The sequence below is a fragment of the Phaenicophaeus curvirostris genome, chromosome 1 (assembly GCF_032191515.1).
Source record: "Phaenicophaeus curvirostris isolate KB17595 chromosome 1, BPBGC_Pcur_1.0, whole genome shotgun sequence".
NCBI lineage: Eukaryota > Metazoa > Chordata > Aves > Cuculiformes > Cuculidae > Phaenicophaeus > Phaenicophaeus curvirostris.
In genome coordinates, this window is record NC_091392.1 from 116,853,019 (window position 1) to 116,877,746 (window position 24,728).

General features: G+C 42.7%; 1 protein-coding gene across 1 annotated transcript; it reads left to right on the forward strand.

The window, feature by feature from the left end:
- Positions 1-49: 49 nt before the first annotated feature.
- On the forward strand, positions 50-24,728 carry UBASH3A (ubiquitin associated and SH3 domain containing A). The gene is made up of 14 exons (XM_069849942.1): positions 50-205; positions 3,743-3,796; positions 5,081-5,267; positions 7,477-7,675; positions 8,362-8,531; positions 9,389-9,597; positions 10,448-10,574; positions 12,492-12,600; positions 17,117-17,239; positions 18,033-18,125; positions 19,290-19,434; positions 21,579-21,685; positions 22,098-22,204; positions 23,104-24,728. Exons 1-14 carry the CDS (start codon positions 93-95, stop codon positions 23,239-23,241), a joined length of 1,881 nt encoding a protein of 626 aa, XP_069706043.1. The 5' UTR covers positions 50-92; the 3' UTR covers positions 23,242-24,728.

Here is a 24,728-nt window from a genome sequence, read left to right on the forward strand (position 1 = left end):
TCATTTTCTTACTCCCTCCTTCCTTTGCACCCTCCTCCCACCTCCCAGTTTCTGTCAGCACTCAGCTCACGGTCTGGGGAAGAGTGGAAGAGATGGCGGTGGCTGAGACACAACTGTACGCAAAGGTGTCCAACAGGCGCAGAAGCAAAAGCACCTCTGTACTCCTTGAGTCCCTCCTCGCCAAAGGATTCCCGGCTCATATTGCGTAAGTAAGGTGTTTGACTGCCTTTGCACTGCAAGATGCATTCAAGATATATGAGGTATTTCTTATAAGATCCTGAGAGCGGGCAACTTGCTTTTTTCATCAAGAGAGCATGCTGTTTCCTGAGGGTGATGCCCCTGTGTAGGGATCAGACCTATCTTGCTTTGAATTTCTTGTAAAGCTGGACATTAGGAAAAAATTCTTCACAGAAAGGGTCACTGGGCACTGGAACAGGCTGCCCAGGGAGGTGGTTGATTCACCTTCCCTGAAGATGGTTAAGGCATGGGTGGACGAGGTGCTGAGGGGCATGGTTTAGTGTTTGATAGGAATGGTTGGACTCGATGATCCGGTGGGTCTCTTCCAACCTTGTTATTCTATGATTCTATGATTCTATATTTCTCATATTGCAAAACCAAACTGCTCTGTGTATATCCGAAGACACATGGCCTTCCATGTCTTCAGGTTGAGAGACTTCACAATGAGTTAAGAAGTTGATGTCCACAGTTTATTCTTGGGGTATATCTTCTTTCATTTTTTTCTGCATATCATTGTTATTATAAGAGAGTTTTTTCAGGCCTGGCAAAGATCTGCTGGATTTTGTCACTGAAAGATGTTTTTGAGGGAGTAAGTTTACTTTAATGAGATGCCATGTAAGTGTCAATTTTTCTTCCCATCTTAAATCAGGATCTTGTTCCAAAAGCATACCTGGAAAATGCAATAGTAAAGAATGAGGCACTATTCTTGGCAAGTTCAACGGATGATTCGCAGGTGGCAGCTAACCAAGCTAATAGAAAAGAAATATTGTGGTCAGTCCTCCTCCAGACTATGCTCTGGTTGCACAGAGAAGTTTTGGGGAAGGTTTTCCACCTTCTGAAGGGCAAGTATGGACACATCTGTTCCAACTGTTCAAAGAAATAAGTCTTTTTCTTTAAATGTCAGAGAACTCCTCATAAAAATGTTTTAGGAAGGAGAGCAATATCTCTCCCTTTTGACTGTAATTAAGCAAGCTGAGAAGGTTCCATTCGTAAGTGCTCTGTTGCTCTTTTAGGAACAGTTGTGTTTAATGGTCAACTTTAGACACCACAGGCACAACTTGCAAGGAAACTGTGGGTCGTTTGTTCCCAGTCATGCACAGTGGAATTTTATCTGTGCAGCTGAAAACCTAGCTCATAATTTCTCTAATAATACTATAAATTGGGTCACCTCAAAGTAATGGCTATTTTTTGAAATGTTTGTCCTGTATGTGATCTTCTCCAAATTCTCTTCAAAATAGTTTCTTCTGTGACTAAGATGGCTTTGTGCTTCCCAGGTCAAAATCAAGAAGCAGTGGCAGAAGTACTAGGCAAAATGACATAAAATGACAATATGTCCAAAAGCACATTATTTTTTAGGTTATTTGGTTCAATTGACTTTAAGATCTTCAAAATTTTGATTGTGTTTTTATAAAACGCTTAAGTATCCCTGTAGTTCCTGGATTGAATTGTAAATGAATGTACTGATTTTTTTTTTCTTTTGAGATGTCCTGGCCTGTGAAAAGTGAAACTGGGTGGAAATATTATAAAATCTTTCTTAATGTAGAACCAGCATGTCAAAACTTTTTCCCAAAGAACAAAAAACAAATGTGTAAGAATCAAGCCTAGCATTAGACCAATAAAATGAGCCTCCCCGGTTGCTTACACAGAACTGAATTGTGTCAGCAGTCTATGCTTTAGGGAAGAGCTGGTTTATTCTTACCACAAAGACACTATTTTTAATGCAGATGTACAGTGCTGCTTCCTATCTGAGAGAAATTGATGTATAGAGAATTTATTCTATGCATTATTTTTCAGTCTTCGCGGCCTTTGTTAGAAGCATAGGATGTCTAGTCGCAGTCTAATGCTCTCCTAATGCTACGGGCTCTACAGACCTTGCTGGAAAGCATCCTATAGCCAATGTATAAGATGAGACAAAAGGTAGGAACAGGCACAAGGGAGCAAGGAGATAGTCCTGAGCAGCATGACAGTCCATGGTCTCAGGTCTCACTTATTACATTTACGATTTTGCAGACCCTATGGTAAAGAAAAGCTCCATTTGTCTTCAGCGCTGTTTGAACAGTTTCTCTCTGAGTGGGAGGAGCAGCATGGCATGAAGCAGGAAAACACTAGCTTTGAGGTGTAACAAGTGGTTGACTAAGTCTGATATCATTGGCCAAGCAGCAGTAGGCACTGACTTTTCAACAGGATATGTAAGGAAGGGCTGCAGGGGAGAACAACAAAGGCACAGCTTGTTCATGTTTGATGTGGTGGGGAAGGGACAAGTAACAGGTGTGTGGAAAGAAAATGTGCAGTATTCAGTCACAGAGGACACAGAGTAGTTTTGGAACAGCTAGCTCATCGTTTAGCGTTGATTTGGCCATGGTAGTTGACTTACTCTATGCTGAAGGAAGTTAGAAGGTAAAGCTTGAGTGGAAAGACTCATGTCAACCTTCTTCTATGCTGAGCCCCTACTAAAGAGCCAGGCATGGTTGCACATACAAATAAGTATATTTGAACATTTATAACAAGCCTATGTGCAGTCTTTGCACTAGAGAGAAGACAGACAGCTAGGAGGAAGCACCAAAGATGAACATAAGCCCTGCTGTTAAATGCACTCATTGCACTGCTGGTGCATGCTTGGATGGATGAAAGATAAAAGTGCAAGGAGACTAAATAAGTTGATGCCCTCAGGACCCAGTGGCCATGCAGCATGGCCTCAACAGAGAATAAAAGAGATGAGCAGATGCCAAATAATTTAGTAGATTTTCCTCTATGTCCACTGTCTCTGCTTCTCCTTCATGTCTCTTATGAGGAGTTTGTATGTGGGTTACAGGGCTGGAAATAGGGTTCTTGGGTGGAGGTGCTACTTAAACACTGGAATTCTTCACCCATCATCTAGTATTTAGTCATGAAGACTTGTTCAAGCAAAGTGCATGGTTGGCATTTTGAAAGCTCTAGTGAGAAAAGGAAATACAAATCAAATCCAATCCCAGAGAATGATGGTTGCGTTAACAGAGAGAAATGTGAGATATTGTCCCTAATCTTGGACTGAACTGGTAGCTTATATGTGGCTCTCTGCTAGCCTCTGTGAGATCCTCAATCCAGATATTCAAACCCATATATATATATGTTTTGAGTTTTTTCTTTGTTCAAGATTGGGCTTGGCATCTTGAACCAGAACACCCCACAGACCTAGCAAACCTGCTCTTAGAGTTCATGGATAGGTGGCTTACCCAAACATAAGGACATCCATATAGTCAGTAGGACTGCTAAGGAAACACCTCCAGAACAGAAAGGACATCCTGCAGGGAGGACAGGTTACCCATCTTCAAGAAATTAAATACTTGCAGTCAGAAAAACTATCTGGAGGTCTTAGAGAATGTTAATATTTGCCAGGGAACCCTAGTTGTTAAAGGTCCTGTCTGTGCTGAAAAAAAACCCACTTGGTGACAACAACATATTTAGTCTTTACTTTCTAGGAGTTTTCTTTCTGTTATTCTGATTAGCCCATTTTGGTGTTTTTTAGGCAAAAAGCCTTGGCTGCTACTGGACAAAGATCAATAGAAGATGCTACAAAGTGGTAAGTACCTGTGATTTCTAAGGAGTGCTTTCATGTTAAATGTGGCCAAAAGTCTTAGTTTGTGTGTTGATTCTGTCTCTGAATTTGAAGTTAGCTGCCATTTTAGTAAACAGAAAAAGAAATAGTTGTATATGCATTTGTTTTCAAAGCAAGGTTATTTGCAGAAGGCCCAGGGTAAATCAAAAAAGCTGTGGAGGAAAGGGGAACCTTGGGCAGAAGCAGCTACTTTTACCACAATGATGTTAGTCGATTCATAGGACTGGCTGCTCTGGGCAAACGCTTCTCAGCTTTAAGCCTCCTGCTTGCTTACGAATGTAGCCATCAAGGTCTGCTCACTGCTTCTGCAAGGAGTTCCTTGTCTCCGAGCCAGGGTTCTAGGCATGCACTCATTTTAAAATAAGCTGAAAGCCTGATGGTCAGAGGGAGGTATTATTACAGTCAAAATCACTTGTTAGTCTTGATCCCTATGAAGTTTTTCCCTCTCTACCAAGAATCTCACAGTGTATTCATGTGTTATTCATATGCTGATAACTGACTTTTTCACTTTGATTCACCTTCAAATTAAACCTAGGCTTTCCTTGCACTATCTTCTGGGGTTTGTGCTTTTTTTATTTTTCACTTGCTTTGATTGTGAAAAGCCAGGGTAGACTTTTGAGAATGGCATGTTCTTCCCGAATAATATTTTGTCAGGTATGCTACTACTCTTTCCAGCAATCACACACAATCCAACAGCTGTGAAGCCAAACATGTGAGGAATAAGGTGAAGGACTCCATCACATTGATATGAGTTTCTGATCTTTGCTGTTACATTTTCTTATTGTCTTGTTTGCTTTTATTAAGGCTGACTAAAAAGGCTAGCTCTTTTTGAGTATTTTTTTAATCTTCAGTTAGCTTTCATTTTGTCATTCTTCAACATTTTCTACTTCTTGCTTCTTTTTCCTCCTCCAGTCCTTTGTTTACAGTCATGAAAAAGAGGGAAAAATAACACAAAATACCCTAATTAAATTATTTTTTGTTGTCTTTCAATTTTGGACATCTAAAGAAATGAAGGCACATAAAATGTAAAGTACACAAAAAATTGAGCAGGAAAATAAAGGCCTTTCTCTGTTAGAATGTACCTCAGAGAGAAAATGTGAAAGGAGTTTTTATTTTAGCTTCTCATTTATAAGAAAATAACAATCCTATATTTCCTTTTTCTGGTCTCTACTATGGATGCCTTCAACCCCTGGAAACAAGACTAAGTGGTGCACACACTTAGTCTCTGTGATATGTTCTTGATTTCAGGTTGCATTCCCACTGCAACGATCCCTCTTTGGATGACCCGATCCCTCAGGAGTATGCTCTCTACTTGTGTCCCATTGGCCGTTTGCATAACCACCTGCAAGAGTTTTGGAAGGAGAGCAAGCGCCAGTGTGGGAGAAATAGAGCCCACGAGATTTTTCCACACATCACTCTCTGTGATTTCTTCACGGTAAGGCACATAAGACATGTAAGTGTCAAATCAGCTGCTGGTGAAACTGAGCCACTTGCCATTGTCTTACACCAGAACTTCTTCTCCTTGGTGATCAAACTGACATCACCCAGGTCCAGGTGCAATTGCTTAATATTTGAGTGTTCAGCCCCTGCACAGGCACAGGGAGGGTTTCTTTCCACTACCCACTGTAGCTACTCACCTTAAGCCTCAGCATATCTAAAAACTGGATGCTGCGTCCAGCAGGATGCTTCTGGGTAGCTGAGTGATGTATGTCTAGCATCTGTTTAGAGCAACCCTCTGCAGTTTAGGCTGCACATGGACCTGCCAGCAGGAAACACCACTCCCCACATGTGTATCAGCAGGCTTCAGAAACTTTGCCCATTGCTACATTGATCTAGGACAATAAACTTTGCTGGCCAGGAAAGCAGTGTCAACCTTCAGTCAGCTGTGCAGCAGTGGCAGCATTATCATAGGATGTAGTCAACTTTGGCATTATGCCTATTGGAATTCCAGGAAAACCTCAGAGAGCTCCAGCCAGAAGGTCATTCCTATGGTGACACATCCCAGGCTTTACCCTTTCTAGTGAAGCCTGGATGCTGTGAAAGAGAAAGGAGCGGAATACACAGGGGTGGAAAGAGCAAGGGGAGCGAGACTGGAGTCAGCAGTGCAATTGTGTCACTTTGTCAATGATTTCACATGGAAGTTAGGCTCCTGAGCTGGACTTCTGGCAGGCTGTTTTCTGGCTCTAGAGATGTTATTGTGCTCCTTGGTGGCCTTCTGAATGCTGCATAACCCTCTAGAGAACTTCCCAGCAAAGCTGCTTCTCCTGCACAGGTTAATGTGCCAGTATCAGCAACGACCAGCAAAGAGTCACTGGTCTGGGAAAACTCTGGAACCGTCTGGGATCCATTTTTCATATGTTGATGGTGCTACTCATGAACATCAGCTGCAACTAAGATGTGTTGAAATAGACACAAGCTAGAGCAGCTGAACAAAAATTGTTCTGTTACTCCTACTGTTATGCTAAACCATGCCACTAAGTATAAACACAGTGAAAATAAGAGTATTTTATTGCAAACCATTGATTGGCATCCTGTAGCCATTAATCACAATTATACAGTACAAAAATAATTACTTAATAAGTGCCATGGTCTTGAAAGGTGTCACGTTTAAAGGTCTGCCTCTAGAAGAGATGACTGAATTGCAGTCCTCACCTCATGTATCTCAGCCCCGTTTCATGTAGCATATTTCTAGGGATAAATGCACCCTCCAGTGCTGTTCTCCAATCATCAGTTGTCAGCATGGGCTCACCTGGGCACCTCACAGGCAGAAAGTGACACTGACCTGGCTCCCACCTCCTCCTACCGACCTGGCCCTCTCCTATTTCCTGACTCCCCATATCTGTTACAAATCCCAGACTTGTTGGCCCTAGAGAAGCCTGCTGCATAATACTTGCCCAGCTGCAGGATCCCACACTTCCCCGTCTCCCCACAGCTCAGTCTTCCTGGTGCTCCTCCCTGTGGCCTCAAAAATGCTCAAGAAAGAAAGACAGTCAAAGCAGGACAAACTCCTTTCTTCTCTTCAACTTTTCCTCTTCAACTGCTTGACCCAGTGTAAAGCCTAAATGGAGCAAGTAGCTCTGTAGAGGACAATAAAGGAGCACAGAAAGGGAGCATCACTGATGTTCCTCTCTTTGGCTGGATGGCACAAATTCCATCTGAATCTTCACTTCTTAAATTGCTAATTGACACCATTTTGTGGTGTTTATGAATTTTGCTAGGTATATTGCTAAGCATCTGAATTATTAAAGTTCTAGTAGGAGTGATTTCAGATAAGGACTGTACTGTAGCAATAACACAGATTCTTCCTTATTTAAGAGGGAAATCATCATCCCTGCCTCAAGTCAGACAGGTTATGGCACACCCAACAGATGGTAAAATCATTTGGCTCCTTTTTACCCAGGCTAGGTACACCTCCTGATAGAAGGCTCCTTCTTCTATTATTGCACCAGGATGCTGTGCTGATCAAACTGCCCATCTTACTGATTTTCATACTAGAGATTTCAAGAAAGTTCATAGGTGTGTTACCTTTCTCGAGAAGTCTAATGCCCACTCTTCTACTAGTACTACTGTATAACACAGGCTACGATAGTTGAGCTTGTGTTGAGCCAGTGGGTAAAGCTTGCTCCTCCTCTGTTTTCTTTCAGTGTGAAGACCAGAAAGTGGAATTATTGTATGACACCTTAAAGCGAGTTGGTGACAGCTTTTCGCAGTGCTTTCCACCATGCATTTCCCTATCACTACATTCATCCACCAGCTACCTTGGGTTCTTTGTTGGTGACAGCCATGCAAATATCCTCAAAGAGTTTGCTCTGGCATTCTCATCAGAAGCTTCAGCCCTGGCAGGTAGGACCAACGTCAGAGGGCAAATGGAGGGGTCGTATCACAAATGGTTAGGCAAGGTACTGAAAATATGTCCTGTGTCTCAGTGAGGAGCTTAGCTGATGCTTTACTGCCAGCAAACACCCTTTCCTCCTACAGATTTGAAAACAATGTGACTAGGGGAGCATGCTTTAGACTTTGAAGACACAGTGCTTTTGTCTAGAAGCTGAAATGGTTGACTGTGTAACTTGATAGGCGATCCATCAGATTATCCATGATAGGCAGGGATATAATGCTCCCTATTCCCAGAGCTCAGAACCCATGGTGCTATGGGCCCACTGCATCTCTGAGAAATAGATCCTAATCCCCACTCCAGTGACCTCCAAGAGAAGCTGCATCACCAGTGGAGCCTGAAGGGACACAGCCCCAGCATTTCAGACTTTAGAGGAATTCAAGCCCCATTCATTTTTCACTCACAGCTGAAGATATAAAGTGAAGCCAGTGAGCAAATCCAGTCTAGATTTGTGAATTATTTTAGCACGATTAAAACCATGACATTCTGCAAACCATTATTCAGCAAAAATATGATCTACATTACTACTAATTACTATGGTATTCCCTGCTTCATGCAAAGCATGTAGGGTAAAACAAGAAGAAGAGCTTTAAGTGACCCTCACTTCTATGTTGTGACGTGACTGTTTCATTCCTAGATTGCCATGTGAAGCCCTGCCTAAAGCAACTCCACCTTACCTTGGCTCACAAGTTTTATCCTCACCATCAGAAGACTTTGGAACAGCTGGCCAAATGCATTAACCCAGGGGAGACCTGCCAGTGGGTCGCCACTCTCTACTCACGGGATATGCGTTTTGTGCATTACCAGGTACTGTCATCAGAGAGATTTAATTTCCTGAACCTGCCAGTCAGAGTCTTTGTTACATTATCCTGCCTTTTTCTGTTGAAGAAAATCAGTGCATGCACAGGACAGCGTCCCAAAAAGCATAGTTGTTTCAAGTGACTCTTTCAGCTGAAAAACTGTACTTGAGAATCAATAGAACCCTTATGGAAGGCTACTCGACCTGCATGTCAGCAGGGTCTAATTCCAAGCTCCAGTAGAAAATCCTAATCTTACCATAATGTGAGAAAATAAAAGAGGCAGGCAATTATGATCCTTGAGTATTTGCTAGGGTTTGTCGTATCACAGCTTTGCAGTAAAAATCCGTTGAGCAGAATTAGTTTTCTTGATTGTTTCAGCTGTGATGAAAACAGCACAGATTAAATAGAAGTGAGCACGGCACAGTTCTCTGATGATTTTCTACTTAACAGACTCATAGCTAAAACCAGTCAACATTTTTTCAGTTCTCATTTCCAAATTTAATTATGAAGCAATCAACATTTTTCAGTCAGATCAGTATATCTCTTTTTCACAAGTCTCATCTTGGATTTTGGTCTCACTCAGGAGAGCTGCAAGTAATCACAAAACCAGCCGATAATGTTTTTGCTATGTTTGCTTTCAAACAGGTCTGTACTAGTTACAGAAAGAAATTATTTTTATGAAAACCAGATGCCTGTTTTTACATGTACTGCAAATGCAGTAGTGTCACGTAAAGAGCACGTTGGAGAGTGGGGAAACAGTACCAGTTGCTGTGTCAGAGAGTTGAATAAGCATCCCCTGAACTGTTGCATGCATACAGCAGTGGCGTCATGGCAACAGCCTGACTCTGCTGCGTGTTCCCCTAGACGCTGAGGGTCCTCTTCCAGTACAAGCCCCAGAACATAGATGAACTCTTGATCAACGTGGGGGACTTCATCTACGTTGACCCAGCGCGGCAGTCTAACGTGAGTGAAGGCTGGGTGATTGGGACCTCACATCAGACCGGCTGCAGGGGATTTCTTCCTGAAAACTACACTGAGAGGGCCAATGAGTCAGACACATGGGTTAAGCACAGGTAAGTTGAGTTTCATGGGTCTTGCTTTACGTGAGCCACTTTTCCCACTGGGGAGCTGTGGCAGCATTCCTCCTCACCGTGAGCTGTGGGTTGCCAGGCAGGAGCTGGAGGCAGTGTAGGCAGAGAGGAATCCTGGGGTTCTACGTGGGATGCTGGGACTTCTGGATTTAAAACGTAGGACACACATCCACAGACACCCAGAGTTCATTAGTTCAGCTGCTCGAGGGATGACCCCTGTTTGCTCTTGAACAACTTGAACATCCTAATAAATTTTGAAAGACTATGTTCCTCTGAGCAGTCTGAGCTTTCATCCTGGCTCACTGCTTTCTTCTTTCTTTTTTTCTCGTTTCAAGAGCTTGCAAAGTTAGCTTGAAATGAAACCAGACAAAGGTTACTTCACCACCTTGAACCCACCACCCTTGTCTTGTTGATTTACCCTGTATCAGCAGGCATCTGCCTAGCTTCCTGCACTTTGCTCTGCAGTTGACAGTACAACTGATGCTGCTTGTAGATTAGAGATGATTTTTCTAAGCAGGGAGGTGCACTTCTTGTTAAGTCCCCAGAAAAAGAGAGGGAACAACCAGGTAGTATTTCCTGTTTGAAGATAATGCTTTAGCAGGGTTATACCCAGTATATATACCAGTTCATACTATTTTAGCCTCATTTTTACTGGGCAGATCATAAATCAAGAGCAAAGTGATGAAGTGGATTACAAGCGTGCAAAAAATATTGAATGGAATGTGAATCCTGACTTACACCTGTCTGCAGACAAAATCATGACTTAAAAATTCCTTCTCTCTGTGTGTGCCTACATGTTTGTGTGCGTGTGTGGCTTCTGCTTTTTCTCCAGGGAATATGTTTTTGTAAAAGCTCCAAGATTCCTCACCCAAACTGAAAACGAACTTAATGTGAAGCTAAATGGAGAAGTCTGTAATCCTAGTTGGTCAGGAAGCGTAACCAATGTGCTTTCTCTTCAGGTAATTTTTTTTTCCCATTTGTTGTCCTTGCCATGTTCTTGTGCAGAAATACTGTTAATTAAAATAATTTAGTCCTTTTTTTTTGTCTTCACATTTTCATGTTTTGTTGTAACACACACACATATATATATACACACGCACACACGTGCTTATAGTGTATGGTGTAATATCTCACATATTTTGTGAAGTATATGATGTACTACTTTTGTCTTCTTTCATAAAACTCTTTTTGTTCTTGTCATAGTAGCACGACATTTGAGTTCCCTACTCCGATTTCTCTGTGCATAGCCTTACTGGGCAAGTTGTGTGGGGGTACGGTGACAAGTCTGACAAGTGAGATGCAGACACAGCTTACTCTAACTTTCATATAGGTTCATAGCAGAGTAACTAGAGCAGAAGTAGGTTCATTGTTACTTTTCTGTCCAGATTCTGTGAATGTCACTTTGGTGGTTTACGTGGTCCCAGATCTTCATCTTTTGTATTTCTAGATATATAGATAATGTAAATATCTCCATAGAACAACAGCAAGAGAACAGCTAGCTGGAAAGGTTAGCAGCACTGATAGGATTAAACTTTTTTCTTAGTTCAACATGTATATGTTTTTCCCAAGTTTTCCACTGGTCCTGTGGTAGGAACAGCAAAACAAATAAGGACTCTATTTTTCTACCTATTACACTTTTGCACCTGCACTCCCTTATTGGCTCTGACTGTCGGGAATGCCACAGCAGTCCTTTCTAGCACACTGATATGTTGCATTACAGTCCTTTGGGCTTGCTGGCCCTATGGCCTTTCTTCTCTCTGTGCTGGCGGATAAGATTGGGTTCATTTGTGTTAATATCAGAGAAACCAGAGGGCACCTTGAGGGAACTTCTGTCCCAGGCCTCCCACTCCAGGATGCTGTGTGTATCACTGTAAGACAGAAACTTCTGCACAAGTCACACATCCTTCATCCAGATCTTCATTGGTCTTGGCCTCTCTTATCTAGCTTGGATCTGTGGCAGAGCCACCCTTTGGTCTGAGGAATGCATTTTGCAGATGTGCACGTCTCCAGTCTAGGAGTTTCCCCAGCCTCTCAGCTCCGCCTAAGCAGAGGAGCAAGACCACAAAACCTTAGTTTTAAACTCTGATCTTGTGGCGGTTGATTTGTTTATCATAGCAGGAAGCAATAGTGTTTAGAAAAATACATGACTATAAATCTCATACCACTTCTCAAGAATTCCCTTTGCTGCTGCTGAAGATACAGATAACTAACCTCAGTGCTGCAGCAGTAACGTTGCGATGGGTTACTGTTGAAAAACTTTTAAAGCCTTTTACCTGTTCCTTCTTATCTTCTTATCTGTATTTAATGTGCATTTTATCTTAACCCCAAACTACTTAGAACTTAGACATAGTTCCATGCAGCCTGAGTGAAAAAGTGGCTTCAGAGGAGACATGGTCTCAGATGAATTCTGGTCTCACTGTTGACTTGGCCATACTTATGAAAAGTGTAAAAGTAGTGTTTTCATTAGGACAAGCTTGGTGATACTCCAAGTGTAGAAAAGAGCATTACCACTTAAATTTTAACTAGTTTGTCTTTTGTTATACCAACCATAGAACATATATTAAAATCATACTTACTTCACACACTGGAATTTAAATATCTGTTGTTAGCACTACCTTTCACTAGTATAAACACAGAGTTTAAACCTGATCAGTAGGCCACGAAGGTCAGGGATATCTTCTGTTTGCCTTCAGTAGAGAGCCAGTCAAGCTTACTGTTGTCCTAAAGACAGGCAGCATCTTTCTCTCCCCCTTTGTGCTTGCTATAAACCCCCCCGGACAGATCTACTGTCCCTTCCTCCATAAGGCAACATCTAGGAATCCAGCCTTTTTTTGCAGGTTTGTATGATATAATAATGAAAAACCTTTTTTACACAGTTGTCTCAGAATGTCACCCTGCGAAGAGGTGTGCTGGTGATGCGCCATGGGGAAAGAGTTGATCAGGTCTTTGGCAAATCTTGGCTTCAACAGTGCTTGACTGCAGACGGTGAGTAAGATAATGGAAAGACGTTAGCAAATTAGGATCAAAGCCAATTAATGCCTGTAATGGGTACAAGAGATTCAGCCTTCTACGTGTAAATGTAAACACTGACACAAATGAGTAAGGAACATTGCAAGTATGGTACTGCACTGCATTGACCTGCCTATAATCAGTATTTCATAATGTCCTGAAGTCCTTCATGTTCATGTTCGATAAACTCTGCAGAACGAGCAAAGCTCTTGTGACACTGACAGAGGTGTGTCTTACTGAAAGATGTACAAAATGCAAGAACTCTACTGCTCTTGATTGTCAGACTCCTCTATCTTTCTGTGGTGGAGTCGGAATCATTGTCTATTGATCATGGTTCACCACTAGTCACACCTGGGGAAGAAGAGCAAGGGCAAACCATGGTGGAAACCATTGTCTGCTTAGGCCATAGGACTTGCTTTGAGAGACCTGGTAAACTAGAGGTTGAAGAGGTCCATCTCTCAGAGAGGGGGAAAAGTATCTTTGGTCATAGGCTTGTCAACCTAGCAAAAAAGGCTTCAAATTGAAGTTGATGGGTGAGGGGAACTTTAACCCATCCCACTTCTATCAGTTTGGTACCAGCACCAGCAACAGATGTGCAGAGCCTGAAGAAGGGTCACAGGTCAGCAGGAGAGTACCTGAAGAGCATCACAAAGGATTTCCGGCCAGAAAGATGGGTACTTTGGGGGCCCAACTTAAGTGCTTTTATGCAAATGCACATAGCATGGGGAATTAACAAGAGGAGTTAGGAATGTGTGCATGCCTGCATGGCTATGATCTCATTGGCATCATGGAAACATTGTGGGATGGCTGTTATGACTGGAGTGCTGGAATGTAAGGATACAGGCTCTATAGGAAGGACAGGCATGGAAGACAAGAAGGATGTGTTGTTCTCTATGTGAATGACCACCTAGAGTGCATGGAGCTCCACCTGGGGACAGATGAGGACCTGACTGAGAGCCTATGGGTCAGGATTAAAAGCAGAGCAAGGACAGGTGACATTATAGTCTGCTACAGGCCACCGGACCAGGAAGAATGAGCAGTTGAGGCCTCCTATAGACAGAGAAGTGGAGCCTCTCATTCACAAGCCCTGGTCATTATAGGGGATTCAACCATCCCTATATCCGTTGGAGGGATAACACAGCAGGGCAAAAGCAGTCCTGGAATGTGCTGATGATAACTGCCTTCTCCAAGTGACAGAGGAGACAAGGAGGAGGGGTACTATGCTAGACCTTGTTCTCACTAACAAGGTAGGGCTGGTGGGAAATGTGAAGCTCAAAGGAAGCCTTAGTTGCAGCAACCATGAAATGGTGGAATTCAAGATCTTTAGGGGAGCAAGGTGGGTGCACAGAAAGCTCACTACCCTGGACTACAGGAGAGCAGACTTTAGCCTCTTCAGGGATCTGCTTGGCAGGATAACATGAGATAAAGCTCTGGAGGGAAGAGGGGCCCAAGAAAGCTAGCTGATATTCAAGGATCACTTCCTCCAAGCTCAGCAATGCATCCCAACAAAGAGGAAGTCAGGCAAAAACACCAGGAGGCCTGCATGGATGAACAAAGAAGTCCTGGAAAAACTTAAACTCAAAAAGGAGGTCTACAAAGGGTGGAAGCAAGGACAGTTAGCCTTGGAGGAAGACATAGAAATTGTCCAAGCAGACAGAGGTCATGATAGGAAAGCTAAAGACTTGATCAAATCAAATCTGGCCAAGGACATCAAGGGCAACAAGAAAAGCTTGTATTGGCATGTCAGTGATAAAAGAAAGACTAGCGAGAATATGGGCCTTCTCTGTAAGGAAACAAGAAACCTGGTTCCAAGGATATGGAGAAGGCTGAGGTACTCAATGACTTTTTTGCTTCAGTCTTCACTGGCAAGGGCTCCAATGACACTGGTCAGTTTGCAGGAGGCAAAGACAAGCACTGGGAGAACAAAGAACCACCCACTGTAGGAGAACAGGTTCAAGGCCTTTTAAGGAACCTGAAGGTGCACAAGTCCATGAGACCTGATGAGATGCATCTGTCAGTCCTGAGGGAACTGGCAGGTGAAGTTGCTAAGCCACAGTCCATCATATTTCAGAAGTCGTGGCAATCCAGTGATGTCCCCACTGACTGGAAAAGGGAAAAAAGGAAGACTCAAGGAACAATGGGTTGGACATTCTCACCTCTGTGCCTGGCAAGATCATGGAGCTGGTCCTCCTGGAAACTCCGCTGAGGCACATGGAAAATAAGGAGGTGACTGGTGACAGCCAACATAGCTTCACTAAGGGGAAATCATGCCTGACAAGTTTGGTGGCCTTTTATGACAGGGTTACAGCATTAGTGGATAAGGATAAGAGATGATGACATCATCTACCTGGTCTTATGCAAAGTATTTTACACTGTCCCACACAACATGCTTGTCTCTAAATTGGAGAGGCATGGATTTGATGGACAGACCACTTAGTGGATAAGGTATATGCTGAATAGTCACACTCAGAAATTTATGTCAATGCCTCTATGTCCAAGTGGAAATTGGTGATGAGTGGCATTCCTCAGGGGTCAGTATTGGGGCTGGTGTTGTTCAACACATTTGTTGGAGACATGGACAGTGGGATTGAATGCATCCTTAGCAAGTTTGCTGATGACACCAAGCTGGGTGGTGCAGTCAGCACACTGCAGGGAGGTGACGCCATACAGAGGGACCTTGACAGGCGTGAGGAGTGTGCCTATGCAAACCTCATGAAGTTCAAAAAGGCCAAGTGCACTGCCCTGCACCTGGATCGTGGCAATCCCAAGCACAAATACAGGCTGGGCAGAGAAAGGATTGAGAGTAGCTCTGAAGAGAAGGACTTGGAGGGTGCTGGTTGATGAGAAGCTCAACATGAGCCAGCAATGTGAGCCTGCAGCCTAAAAAACCAACCATATCATAGACTCATAGACTCATAGACTCGTTGACTCATGGACTCATAGACTCATAGAATCATAGACTCATAGAATCATAGAATCATAGAATCATAGAATGGTTTGGGTGTGTGACCAACAGCTTCAGGAGGTAACTCTCCCCCTCTATTCCTCTCTTGTGAGACCTCAGCTGGAGTACTGTGTTCAGTTCTGGAGTCCTCAGCATAGGAAGGACATGTATCTGTTGGAGTAGAATCCAGAGGAGCGCCATAAATGTGATTAAAGGGCTGGAGTACCTCCCATATTAGGACAGGTCAGGAGAGCCAGGGTTGTTCAGCCTAGAGAAGAGAAGTCTCTGGGGAGACCTTACAGCAGTCCTGCAGTACTTAAAGGGAGCCTACAGGAAAGGTGGGGACTGGTTCTTTATCAGGTGTAATGATAGGACAAGAGATAAAGGTTTTAAGATGAAAGATTTAGATTAGACATTAGAATGATCTTTTTTTTCCTGTAAGGGTGGTGAGGCACTGGCACAGGTTGTCCAGAGAAGCTGTGGATGCCCCATCCCGGGAGGTGTTCTAGGCCAGGCTGGATGAGGCTTTGAACATACTAATCTAGTGGAAGGTGTCCCTGCTTATGGTGGCAGGGATTGGAACAAGATAATTTTTAAGGTCCCTTCCAACCCAAACCATTCTATGATTCTCTGCAATGAGATGTCAGCACTGACCTAAATTAAAAGCTGAATTTCTTGTCTCCTTCTTTCAAGAAAGTATGTGAAGGAAATTGACGCAGAACATGGAAATATGTGTCGGGAAGAAGGAGGGGAACAAGAAAATGGAAGTTCGGGAGGAACACTTTTATGCTGAAAGTCTCATTGTTATGCTGGAGATCTCCTATATTAAAAGTGCAAATTCACACTAGATAATAAGGGTGGTACCTTCTGGCTGTGTAATCAGTTATTTGGTTTCCTTGTTCTTCAGTAGAAATGTTTTTGTCATTTTGGCAATGATAAAAGAGCATCGATATGGAGTGGATTTTTGTTTCATGAGTCCACAAACCCAAATTATCACAATTTCCTGTCCTTCTCCCCCACCCCCACCCCCCACTCAAGTTGCTGCTTTAGAGCTTGCAGAACAGGTGCTGTTCTGTCAGAACAAGTGATTTCCCAAGCCGGTGTTGTGACCTTAAAAGATTTCTTCCTGGTAAGAGCAGTCACTGGGTTTGCCAGGTTTGGTTTTTTCTCACAATAATCCAGTTCATGCACTGCTCTGTGATTCCAAACTGCTTGGTTTGGTCTCAGCTGACAGCAGCTCACCCTTGCCCGCATAGTTTCCAGGCAGAATTTGGGGCAAGCACAGACCATAATCCATCCCTAGTGGACAGACAGCATGGGTGTTTGATGTAGAGGGAAGAGAGAATAGCTCCTTGAGCAGATGACCAGCTTCACCACTTGCCCTCATGGCTAGAGAATAGGCCTCAGCCTATTTCATTTGCCAGTCAATATGTCACTCTGGGCTGAGTTTTTAGAACCAGTCATCCAATCATTGAGAAGAAACGAAACCACCCGTGCATTCAGCTGCTGCCTTGTTTGTGCCACAACAAATGTCCCACCTTGTTTCAGGAAAATACTACAGAGCAGATCTGAACTTCCCTTCCACCCTGCCGAAGCGGAAAGACGGCATGAAGCAGTTTGAATTTGATCCTCCTTTATCTTGCTGTGGTATTTTCCAGTCAAGACTTATAGGTAAGCTGGATAATCTCCTACTGCAAATGTTAGGGTTTGGAAAGCAGGCTTTCATCATCTGCAGATGCTCACACCGGCTTTGCAGTAGAAAAACTTCCAAGCAGTGATCATTGTGGTAACACTTCCCTATGGGCAACTGCTGCAAAATCCTGTTAAATAGTAAATAGTGGCACTGGTTGCTAATCTTTGATACTCATGCCAGTTCCTGGCAAAGAAAGTTAAAGGAAAGAAGCTGCAACACTACCTGTGCCCCGCTGCTTGTCTGCAAAGAACTAATGTCTTGTGCAGTTGTCTGGGAGGGAGGAGTGAAGGGACTGGCCAGAGGAGGCAGCTTCATGGTCAGCACAGCGTGGTCACCTCATCACAGGTACCTGAAGGCTGGGTGGCATAGGTTAATCTGACTCAATTCATTCAGCAGATGATGAATGCTTGCTCTGCTCCCTGAGCAAGCATGTCTGACTGCAACAATGCAAGTCTGGTGCAAACACATGTCTCTGATTATTCAGACATAGAGAGACAGCCAAGTGCCAAACTGCTGTTTGCAGATTTGGGGTGAATCTTCTGTAGTTACCTTTCCAACACTCATTTTAAACTTGCTACTGCCAAGAGAATGAGATTTTTAGTGAGCTCAGTCAGATGGTAGTGTGAAAAAATTAATAGAAGGTGACTGTCAACATACCCCACCTCAACAAAACTGAAAGCTCCGAGCTGGTTTTGGCAGAAAGTATTTTATAGAAGTTTCTCATCTGTCATGATTTGTAAAAGAGCAATTCACTTTGCTGTTCCCATTCAGGGGAAGCTCTGCTGGATCAGGAGGTGACAGTCAGCTACATGTACTCATCACCTGCACTCCGCTGCATTCAGACAGCTCAACACATACTGCAGGGTAAGGCAGCAAAACCAGCCAGGTGCTTCTGCCATGGTAAAAATGTCTTCATCAAACTTCTTTGAAGTCTCTGAGATGAGTAATTAAGAAGATGTACATCTTTGTGGTTATTTATTGTTGTATTTAAGCAGGGAAGGAAATGTGGTTTTGTCTAGCTGGTAATATAAGCAGTAATAAATCTGCTGCCATGTGCGTGATCATGTGCGTGATCTATTTCATTAACTCTAGTCCTTGCAAGTTAAAATGCAGTTTAATGTTATATGAAACATAGGTATTTCACACCAGGTTGAATTCAACATTAGGAGCTGCCCATCAGATCAAGACTGCCACCTCTTGCAGAAAATATGCTGAGCCAAAAAGCAAATTTTTCCAGTGCTCTGAAGGATATGTATGTGAGTAAGGGAAGACTCCTTTCCCCTGAAAGCATTTGCCTTTGCAAGCCAAACTATTTTAATTCCTTCATGTTGCAGAAACACTTTCCTTCTCCTTCCCCTCCCTCTCCCCCTCTTCTTGTGCTCTCCAACAGGTCTATCAGAAGTTCACAGTTCATTATGACATTTACACCAGAACTACAATGGGAATGCATTTCTTCTGAGAAGTAGTGCCACTCAGTAACCTTTCTTGAGAATAATCAACAAAAGTGATGTGTCTTTTGACAAGAGAATAAAATTTCACAGAATCACAGAATCACTAGGTTGGAAAAGACCTCCAGGATCATGGAGTCCAACCAACACTTCTAACACTTTAGGACAGTTTATCGCCCCGCAGAGAACCACTGAGCAAAAGGTTATGCAAAAATGGTAAAAACGTTTCCTGTCTAAAGCTTATTCAAATTGCAACATTACTGAGGTCTTTTACTTCTGTTCTTTCCTATATGTTGCAGATCATGACAAGACAGCTGTGGAATTAGTAATAATAATAATAATAATAATAATAATAATAATAATAATAATAATAATAATAATGATGGAAGAATTTGTAGTGCCTTGACGTTAGTCAGACAAGAACATGTTAGCTTCGATTAATCAACATGATCCTCTTTCGTTCAACAATAACCAATTCTTTTTCATTAATGAACACATGACAGTGAACAAAGTAGAATGTACAGCACAAACGTAACACTTTGAGTGTACTTTTCTCAATAAGTATTTCATGTTCTTGCAGGACTTAAATTAGATCAAAAAGTCAGAATCAGAGTGGAACCGGGACTGTTTGAATGGACCAAGTGGGAAGCAAGCATAGGAATTCCTAACTTCATGACTGTGACAGAACTGGCAGAGGCCTCTTACCAAGTAGACACAACTTACAGGTAATTGTTCAATGCCTACCTGTTAAAGACGTATCTTTTTTCCCCTTAAGTATTAATCTTTTTATTTGTCATAAACCACCATGAACACTGCAAAAAATGGATGATTTTGATCAAATTCAAGTCTGCGTGGTCTGTTCCCAAAATCCAATATGCTGTCAGCTGCCTTGTGCCAAGGGTGAGCTTTGCTGCTCTGACACAGGCACACATGGACGCTTGGGAACCCGCACACACATAGTTTATGGGTGCACCTGCACATGCACAAACATCTTGTGGATGGGACCAGCCCTGCTTTGGCGTATCCTTCATGCCTGCTGGCTCAGGCCCATGGTTTGTCACGCACAAGGATCGCTGAATTACAGGCACTAGTGTCAAGTACTGGGAGTTCCGTTTTTACCTTCGGCTTGTATGAAGCACATTTTAGAAATGGGAAGAGTAACCTGTCACAGCTACAAGAGGAAGGGAAAGAAGTGGGCCAACCCTGTGCACCCCAGGACAGAACTAAGCAGAGTCTGGGGAGGCAGAGGGGAGCCCAAAACAAGCCAGCTGTCCTTCTGGTTTTGGGGGCAGACAAGATGACAGCGTTTCACTATAATGAATGTTTGCACCAAATTCGGTGAGGCCGGGGCAGGTGTTTTATTTTGAGTTGCTCAAAAATTAGTACTGTGCTCAGCAAGGACCTTTTGGGGCCCTCACAACTTGGAGGGTGGTGGTGTGATGCCTTTTCTGAGTGCTTACAAACCACAGCAGGGCAGGAAACGATAAGCCTCCAGTTCAATCTAGCTCCTCATCTTGCTCATAAACAGGCTACTCTGTGTTCACAGTGCACTGCCAGATCCAGGAAATTACTCAGCTAATAAAAATGAGTGTCTCTGGGGTTCCCCATACATACAAGCGAAGGGGAAAGGAAAATTCTCATATCTTAATGCATTTCTTACAGCCAAGCAAGTTTCTTCACTTGAAATTGCATGAAGTAATAAAGTCCTTCGTTTTCTCGGATCATAGTCTTTTCTGGTGTGTTTTGCCATCAACATCAGGTTGTTTTCTCTATTTTTTTGGATAAAAAAATCACTCTTCTCAAACTTCCACATAGAAAAGTACACAAATACAGAGCACTGGAAAGTCCAGGAGGGAAGCTCTGAAGCTGTGCTTACTACAGGGTTCAGAACCTGCAGAGCTCACTCTAGTTTTGAGTACTCCAACCTTCAGTCTAGCCAAGCTTAATATTAGCTATTGTTAACAAATCAACGTGAGCTTTTCTCATGACTTTACTACCTGTTTTCTACTGCAATTTGTGCTGGCATAATGTACCAAGCACTCACCTGTGAAAGTACACTGTAATACCCTACCTTTCTACAACATATTAATCTAACCTTACTCCTGCCTATTCACTGAATAAGGAGACAATCAAATTGGGGTGAGGGCAGCAGTTGTTTGTAGAAAAATTAACAACAGTTAACAACTGTATTGTATGACAATGAATGGCCAACAATATTTGATGGCCACAGAGAATCCTGGAGAACATAGGTTAAGAAGATGTCATGCAAAACAGGTGAAAATGAGTAGAAGCACTCAGATACCTAGGGGTGGTGCACTGTGATTAATGTCCTTGGCAACATTTTTTCTTAACTCTAGGAGTGAAAGTCTTTGCTGTCCATATGTCCAGATGATGCAGATATACCTTGTTTGTTGCTAATTTTGGTTTGCTTTGTTTATTAAGAAGACTAACACTGAGGTGCCAAATCTTGAAAGCATTCACATCATCAGTGTTTTGCTGTGGTTTGAACTCTGTCAGGATTGCTAGGGTTGGGCTTCTCTGCAGTCCATACCTGGGCAGTGGTCAAAGCACAAGATTCTCTTAGGCATAAATCCTGTTTTAGTTTCCACTGTAAATTACAACTTCTATTAAAGCATGGTTCTCCCTGTATCTGGTGCTTTATGAGCTATGAGATTTAGCCATGAGATTTAACAGAAATTACTGTGAGGGAAGCTAATGCTCCATGAAAGCTGAAGTAGCAGTATGTTAGCCAGTAGATAAGCTTGTATCCTTCTAACCTAGTGCCTGTTCTCTGGTGTGGTCATTCAATAGTGCTAACAGTGTAGTCATATTCATCTAGATTAACATATGTTTGTGATTTTATTGTCAGGAGTAACTTCCCTCTATCTTCTCTGGTGCCGTCAGAAAGTTATGAAGAGTATGTAAGCAGAAGCTCTGCGGTTATAAAACAGATCATCGCTGCCTGCCCTAGTAAAGGTAAAGGTTTCAATGTTGTGTGTTCTATCAGATACTTCAGTAATGGGAACAGGCAGAGATTTGCCAACAGAAGCACGTTTAACATGAGCTGTTGCTATAGCACCGAGCTTAAGGTAGACTCTTAGTCCTTGTCCTGGGCTACACCAAATCAAATGTATGGGATAGAAATGAAGATGCAAAGTTAAGCAGAAAACTTATTTTTCTCTTCTCCTAGCAAATGCTTTCTCTTACTCGTCGGCACGCTTACAGCACACCAGGCTTTTTCTGACCAGCACAATACACACTGCCACATTATCAAAGAAGTGTGCAAAGCTAAACAGCTCCAAAAGAGCCTCATACACATGTGCTGATGAGTAACCTGACAGTACTGCAGCTCACTTACTACTTTTCTTCACTCTCTCTGGTGTATCAGGTGTCATCCTCATTGTGGGTCATGGCTCTTCCTTGGCATCTTTCACCCGACCTCTGTTAGGCCTCCCTGCCAGAGACAGCAACAACTTTGCCCAGGTAGTGCGAAAGGTAAGAAATTTATTTCTTTTTTTCAAAAGTAAGTTTTCTTTTTGTTTTATTATACTTGTAATAAGGACCCTGTTTACGTGGCGAGATGTGTGTAATTGCATAACATTTACTTTCTCATTACAAAGGGAATCACATGTAGTTTTAGCAAAGCACTGGAGGACAAGAGAAAAGTTTTCTCCTGGTGAACAGTATTTGACTAGCAGCTATGTCTTTAGAGAAGATTTTTCACCCAGCTGCCCTGGAAAAATCAATCTCAGGTAACACCAACAGACAATAGGCACATTTGGAAACCTCTCCAGCAGGAATTAGCCTCCTTCCTTTAGGAACAGGGCTAAGAGCCTTCCCACTCCTCCGTATGGTGTTGTGACTGTAACCTGTAGCTACATTCAATGAGTCTTCAAGAAGACATATGTTTTCTGAGCTACTCTTAAGTTCACAACTTTCATGCTTAGCTACAGAATGAAGCGGAGAAGGGTTTTCTTGCCAGCTTACCAAGTGGGGCCCATGCTTGAGACTTGGTTGCCAAGGCTTTTGTTTACCCTATTTGTGTATTATCAACAGTGGCAGAATTCTTCATCCCAGTTTTCCTTACCATCTGCCTTAGTATGACCAGTGAGAGAATTTAGTCTTTAGGTATATATTTGTTACAACTGTCGATGCATAAGGAGTGAATACATTTTGATCATCAAATCCAAGTATGAATGAGGGGTGATGACACAAGTTCAGCTTTCACCTCACAGGCCTCCAGTCCATTTTTTACTTCATTTCAGATATGGCAAAAAGTCCTGGTCTCTCCCCCAAGAACAGTTGCAGTGTCTGCTCTCTTCTGTAGCAAAGCTCTCTCTTTCACATCAAAGCAATGACCCTGCTACTGTTTCTGATGACAATTTTTTTCCTAGATCCCTTCACTGGGCATGTGTTTCTGTGAAGAGCTTAAAGAGGAGAACAAATGGCAGATGGTCAACCCACCAGTGAAGACATTAACTCACGGAGCAAATGCAGCGTTTAACTGGAGAAATGGTATCGTGGAAGATTAGAAGGCCGGCTCTGCCTTTGCAGTTGTCAAAAATGAGCCAGACAGGTTATGGTTGAACACAGTCCAGTAATCCATCCAGAAGACTTACAGAGGATTGGAAATACTCTCTTTGAGTTGTGAAAGCACAGAAAACACTTCCAAGACTGGTTGCTAAATTTTGTTTTTATTTCAGTTACTGAGAAGAAAAAACTTAGAAACCAGCATGCAAGTGAGAAATAACTCTTCTGATGGTGAAGAAAGTACCTTTTAACCTTTTCTGAGAGTACCGACATTTAATAAATATGGAACTGCCTGATTATAAGTTCCACTGCTAGAGGCACTAAAGTAGACAATGTTGCATTTTCCAAGACCAAAATACCACCAGTAAGAATTGCTTTTTTCATGCACTTGGATATTTTCAGACTCGCAGAGAAACTAGAACTGAAAAAAGTCATCTCCAGATCTACGTAAAGCCACTGGGTTTCCTGTTCACTCCACCAGTTCCATGAGAGCAAATACCGCACTGACTATTTATTTACCTGTTCTACAAAGGAGGTTCATTTTCTATCACAACAGCTCCCCCCATTCGGAGATTCCTGAGTAATCCATATTGCAAAAGGGACTAAGTGATTCCTTTTTGAATAAAACTGAACTGATTGCTTCACTGTTGCTACGACAAAGAAAGGCACCCTGTGTTACTGTAGTGGTAACAAAACCATGACTTACGCAACTCTAACTGCTGAACACTTCCTGAGACGGCACTAACAGGACAGCAGGTTTCCTGTGTGCTGAACCTTGCCAAATTGTATAAATAGTGATACACCTACTGGATAGGTGACCCAAAGATCTCTGTAGCTCTCCTCTTGGTGATTTGTTTGATTAAAGGAAGGTAACCCTAAAATTTTATGTGCAAATAGGAACATGCCTTTCCATAGTCTGTTTTCCTTTCTAATTTTCTTTTCTAGCTATCCTTTCAGATAACTACCTCTGGGTAAGCACAAATATTTCTTTCAATGAAAGGGAAAATTAGAGGTTTCTCTTTCTCTCCTAGCATACCTAAAAATATTTTCGTTTTCACCCTTCGTCTCCCTGCTCCTTCTTGACATAACTCTGCATGCGTGCCATTAGCCATCAGGGCATGTGATAGAGCCCATATAGCCTTCAGGCTTTGGGGCTGAGAGCGGTCTGACTAGCACCCTTATCTGTGGGTGTGGAGATCTCGTACCTCGGTCTTGTACTTGAAATGATTCATTTCAACTTACCAACTCCAGTGAAGTTGCTTGAGCTCTTGCTTTTCTGACCGCACTGTAATTTTAAACTGAAAATCAAATGCTTCAGGGCCAAGACAGGAGCTTTTTAGCTAATAAGTGATGAAACAAAAAAGCATAGGACTGCATTACTGCTTGCAGCTTAGGCATATGCAATGAGTGACTATGGATGCAGTCCTGGAAAAAGGTAAAAACCCCAAAGGCCATCACTGCCTCTTCTTGCTCCATGGGAGCACTACAG

Coding starts and splice junctions, on each gene's coding strand:
- UBASH3A (XM_069849942.1), top strand. CDS start 93: ATGGCGGTGGCTGAGACACAACTGTACGCAAAGGTGTCCAACAGGCGC. Junction 5,268..7,476: donor CTCTCTGTGATTTCTTCACG/GTAAGGCACATA, acceptor GTTTTCTTTCAG/TGTGAAGACCAGAAAGTGGA. Junction 17,240..18,032: donor TTTCCAGTCAAGACTTATAG/GTAAGCTGGATA, acceptor GTTCCCATTCAG/GGGAAGCTCTGCTGGATCAG.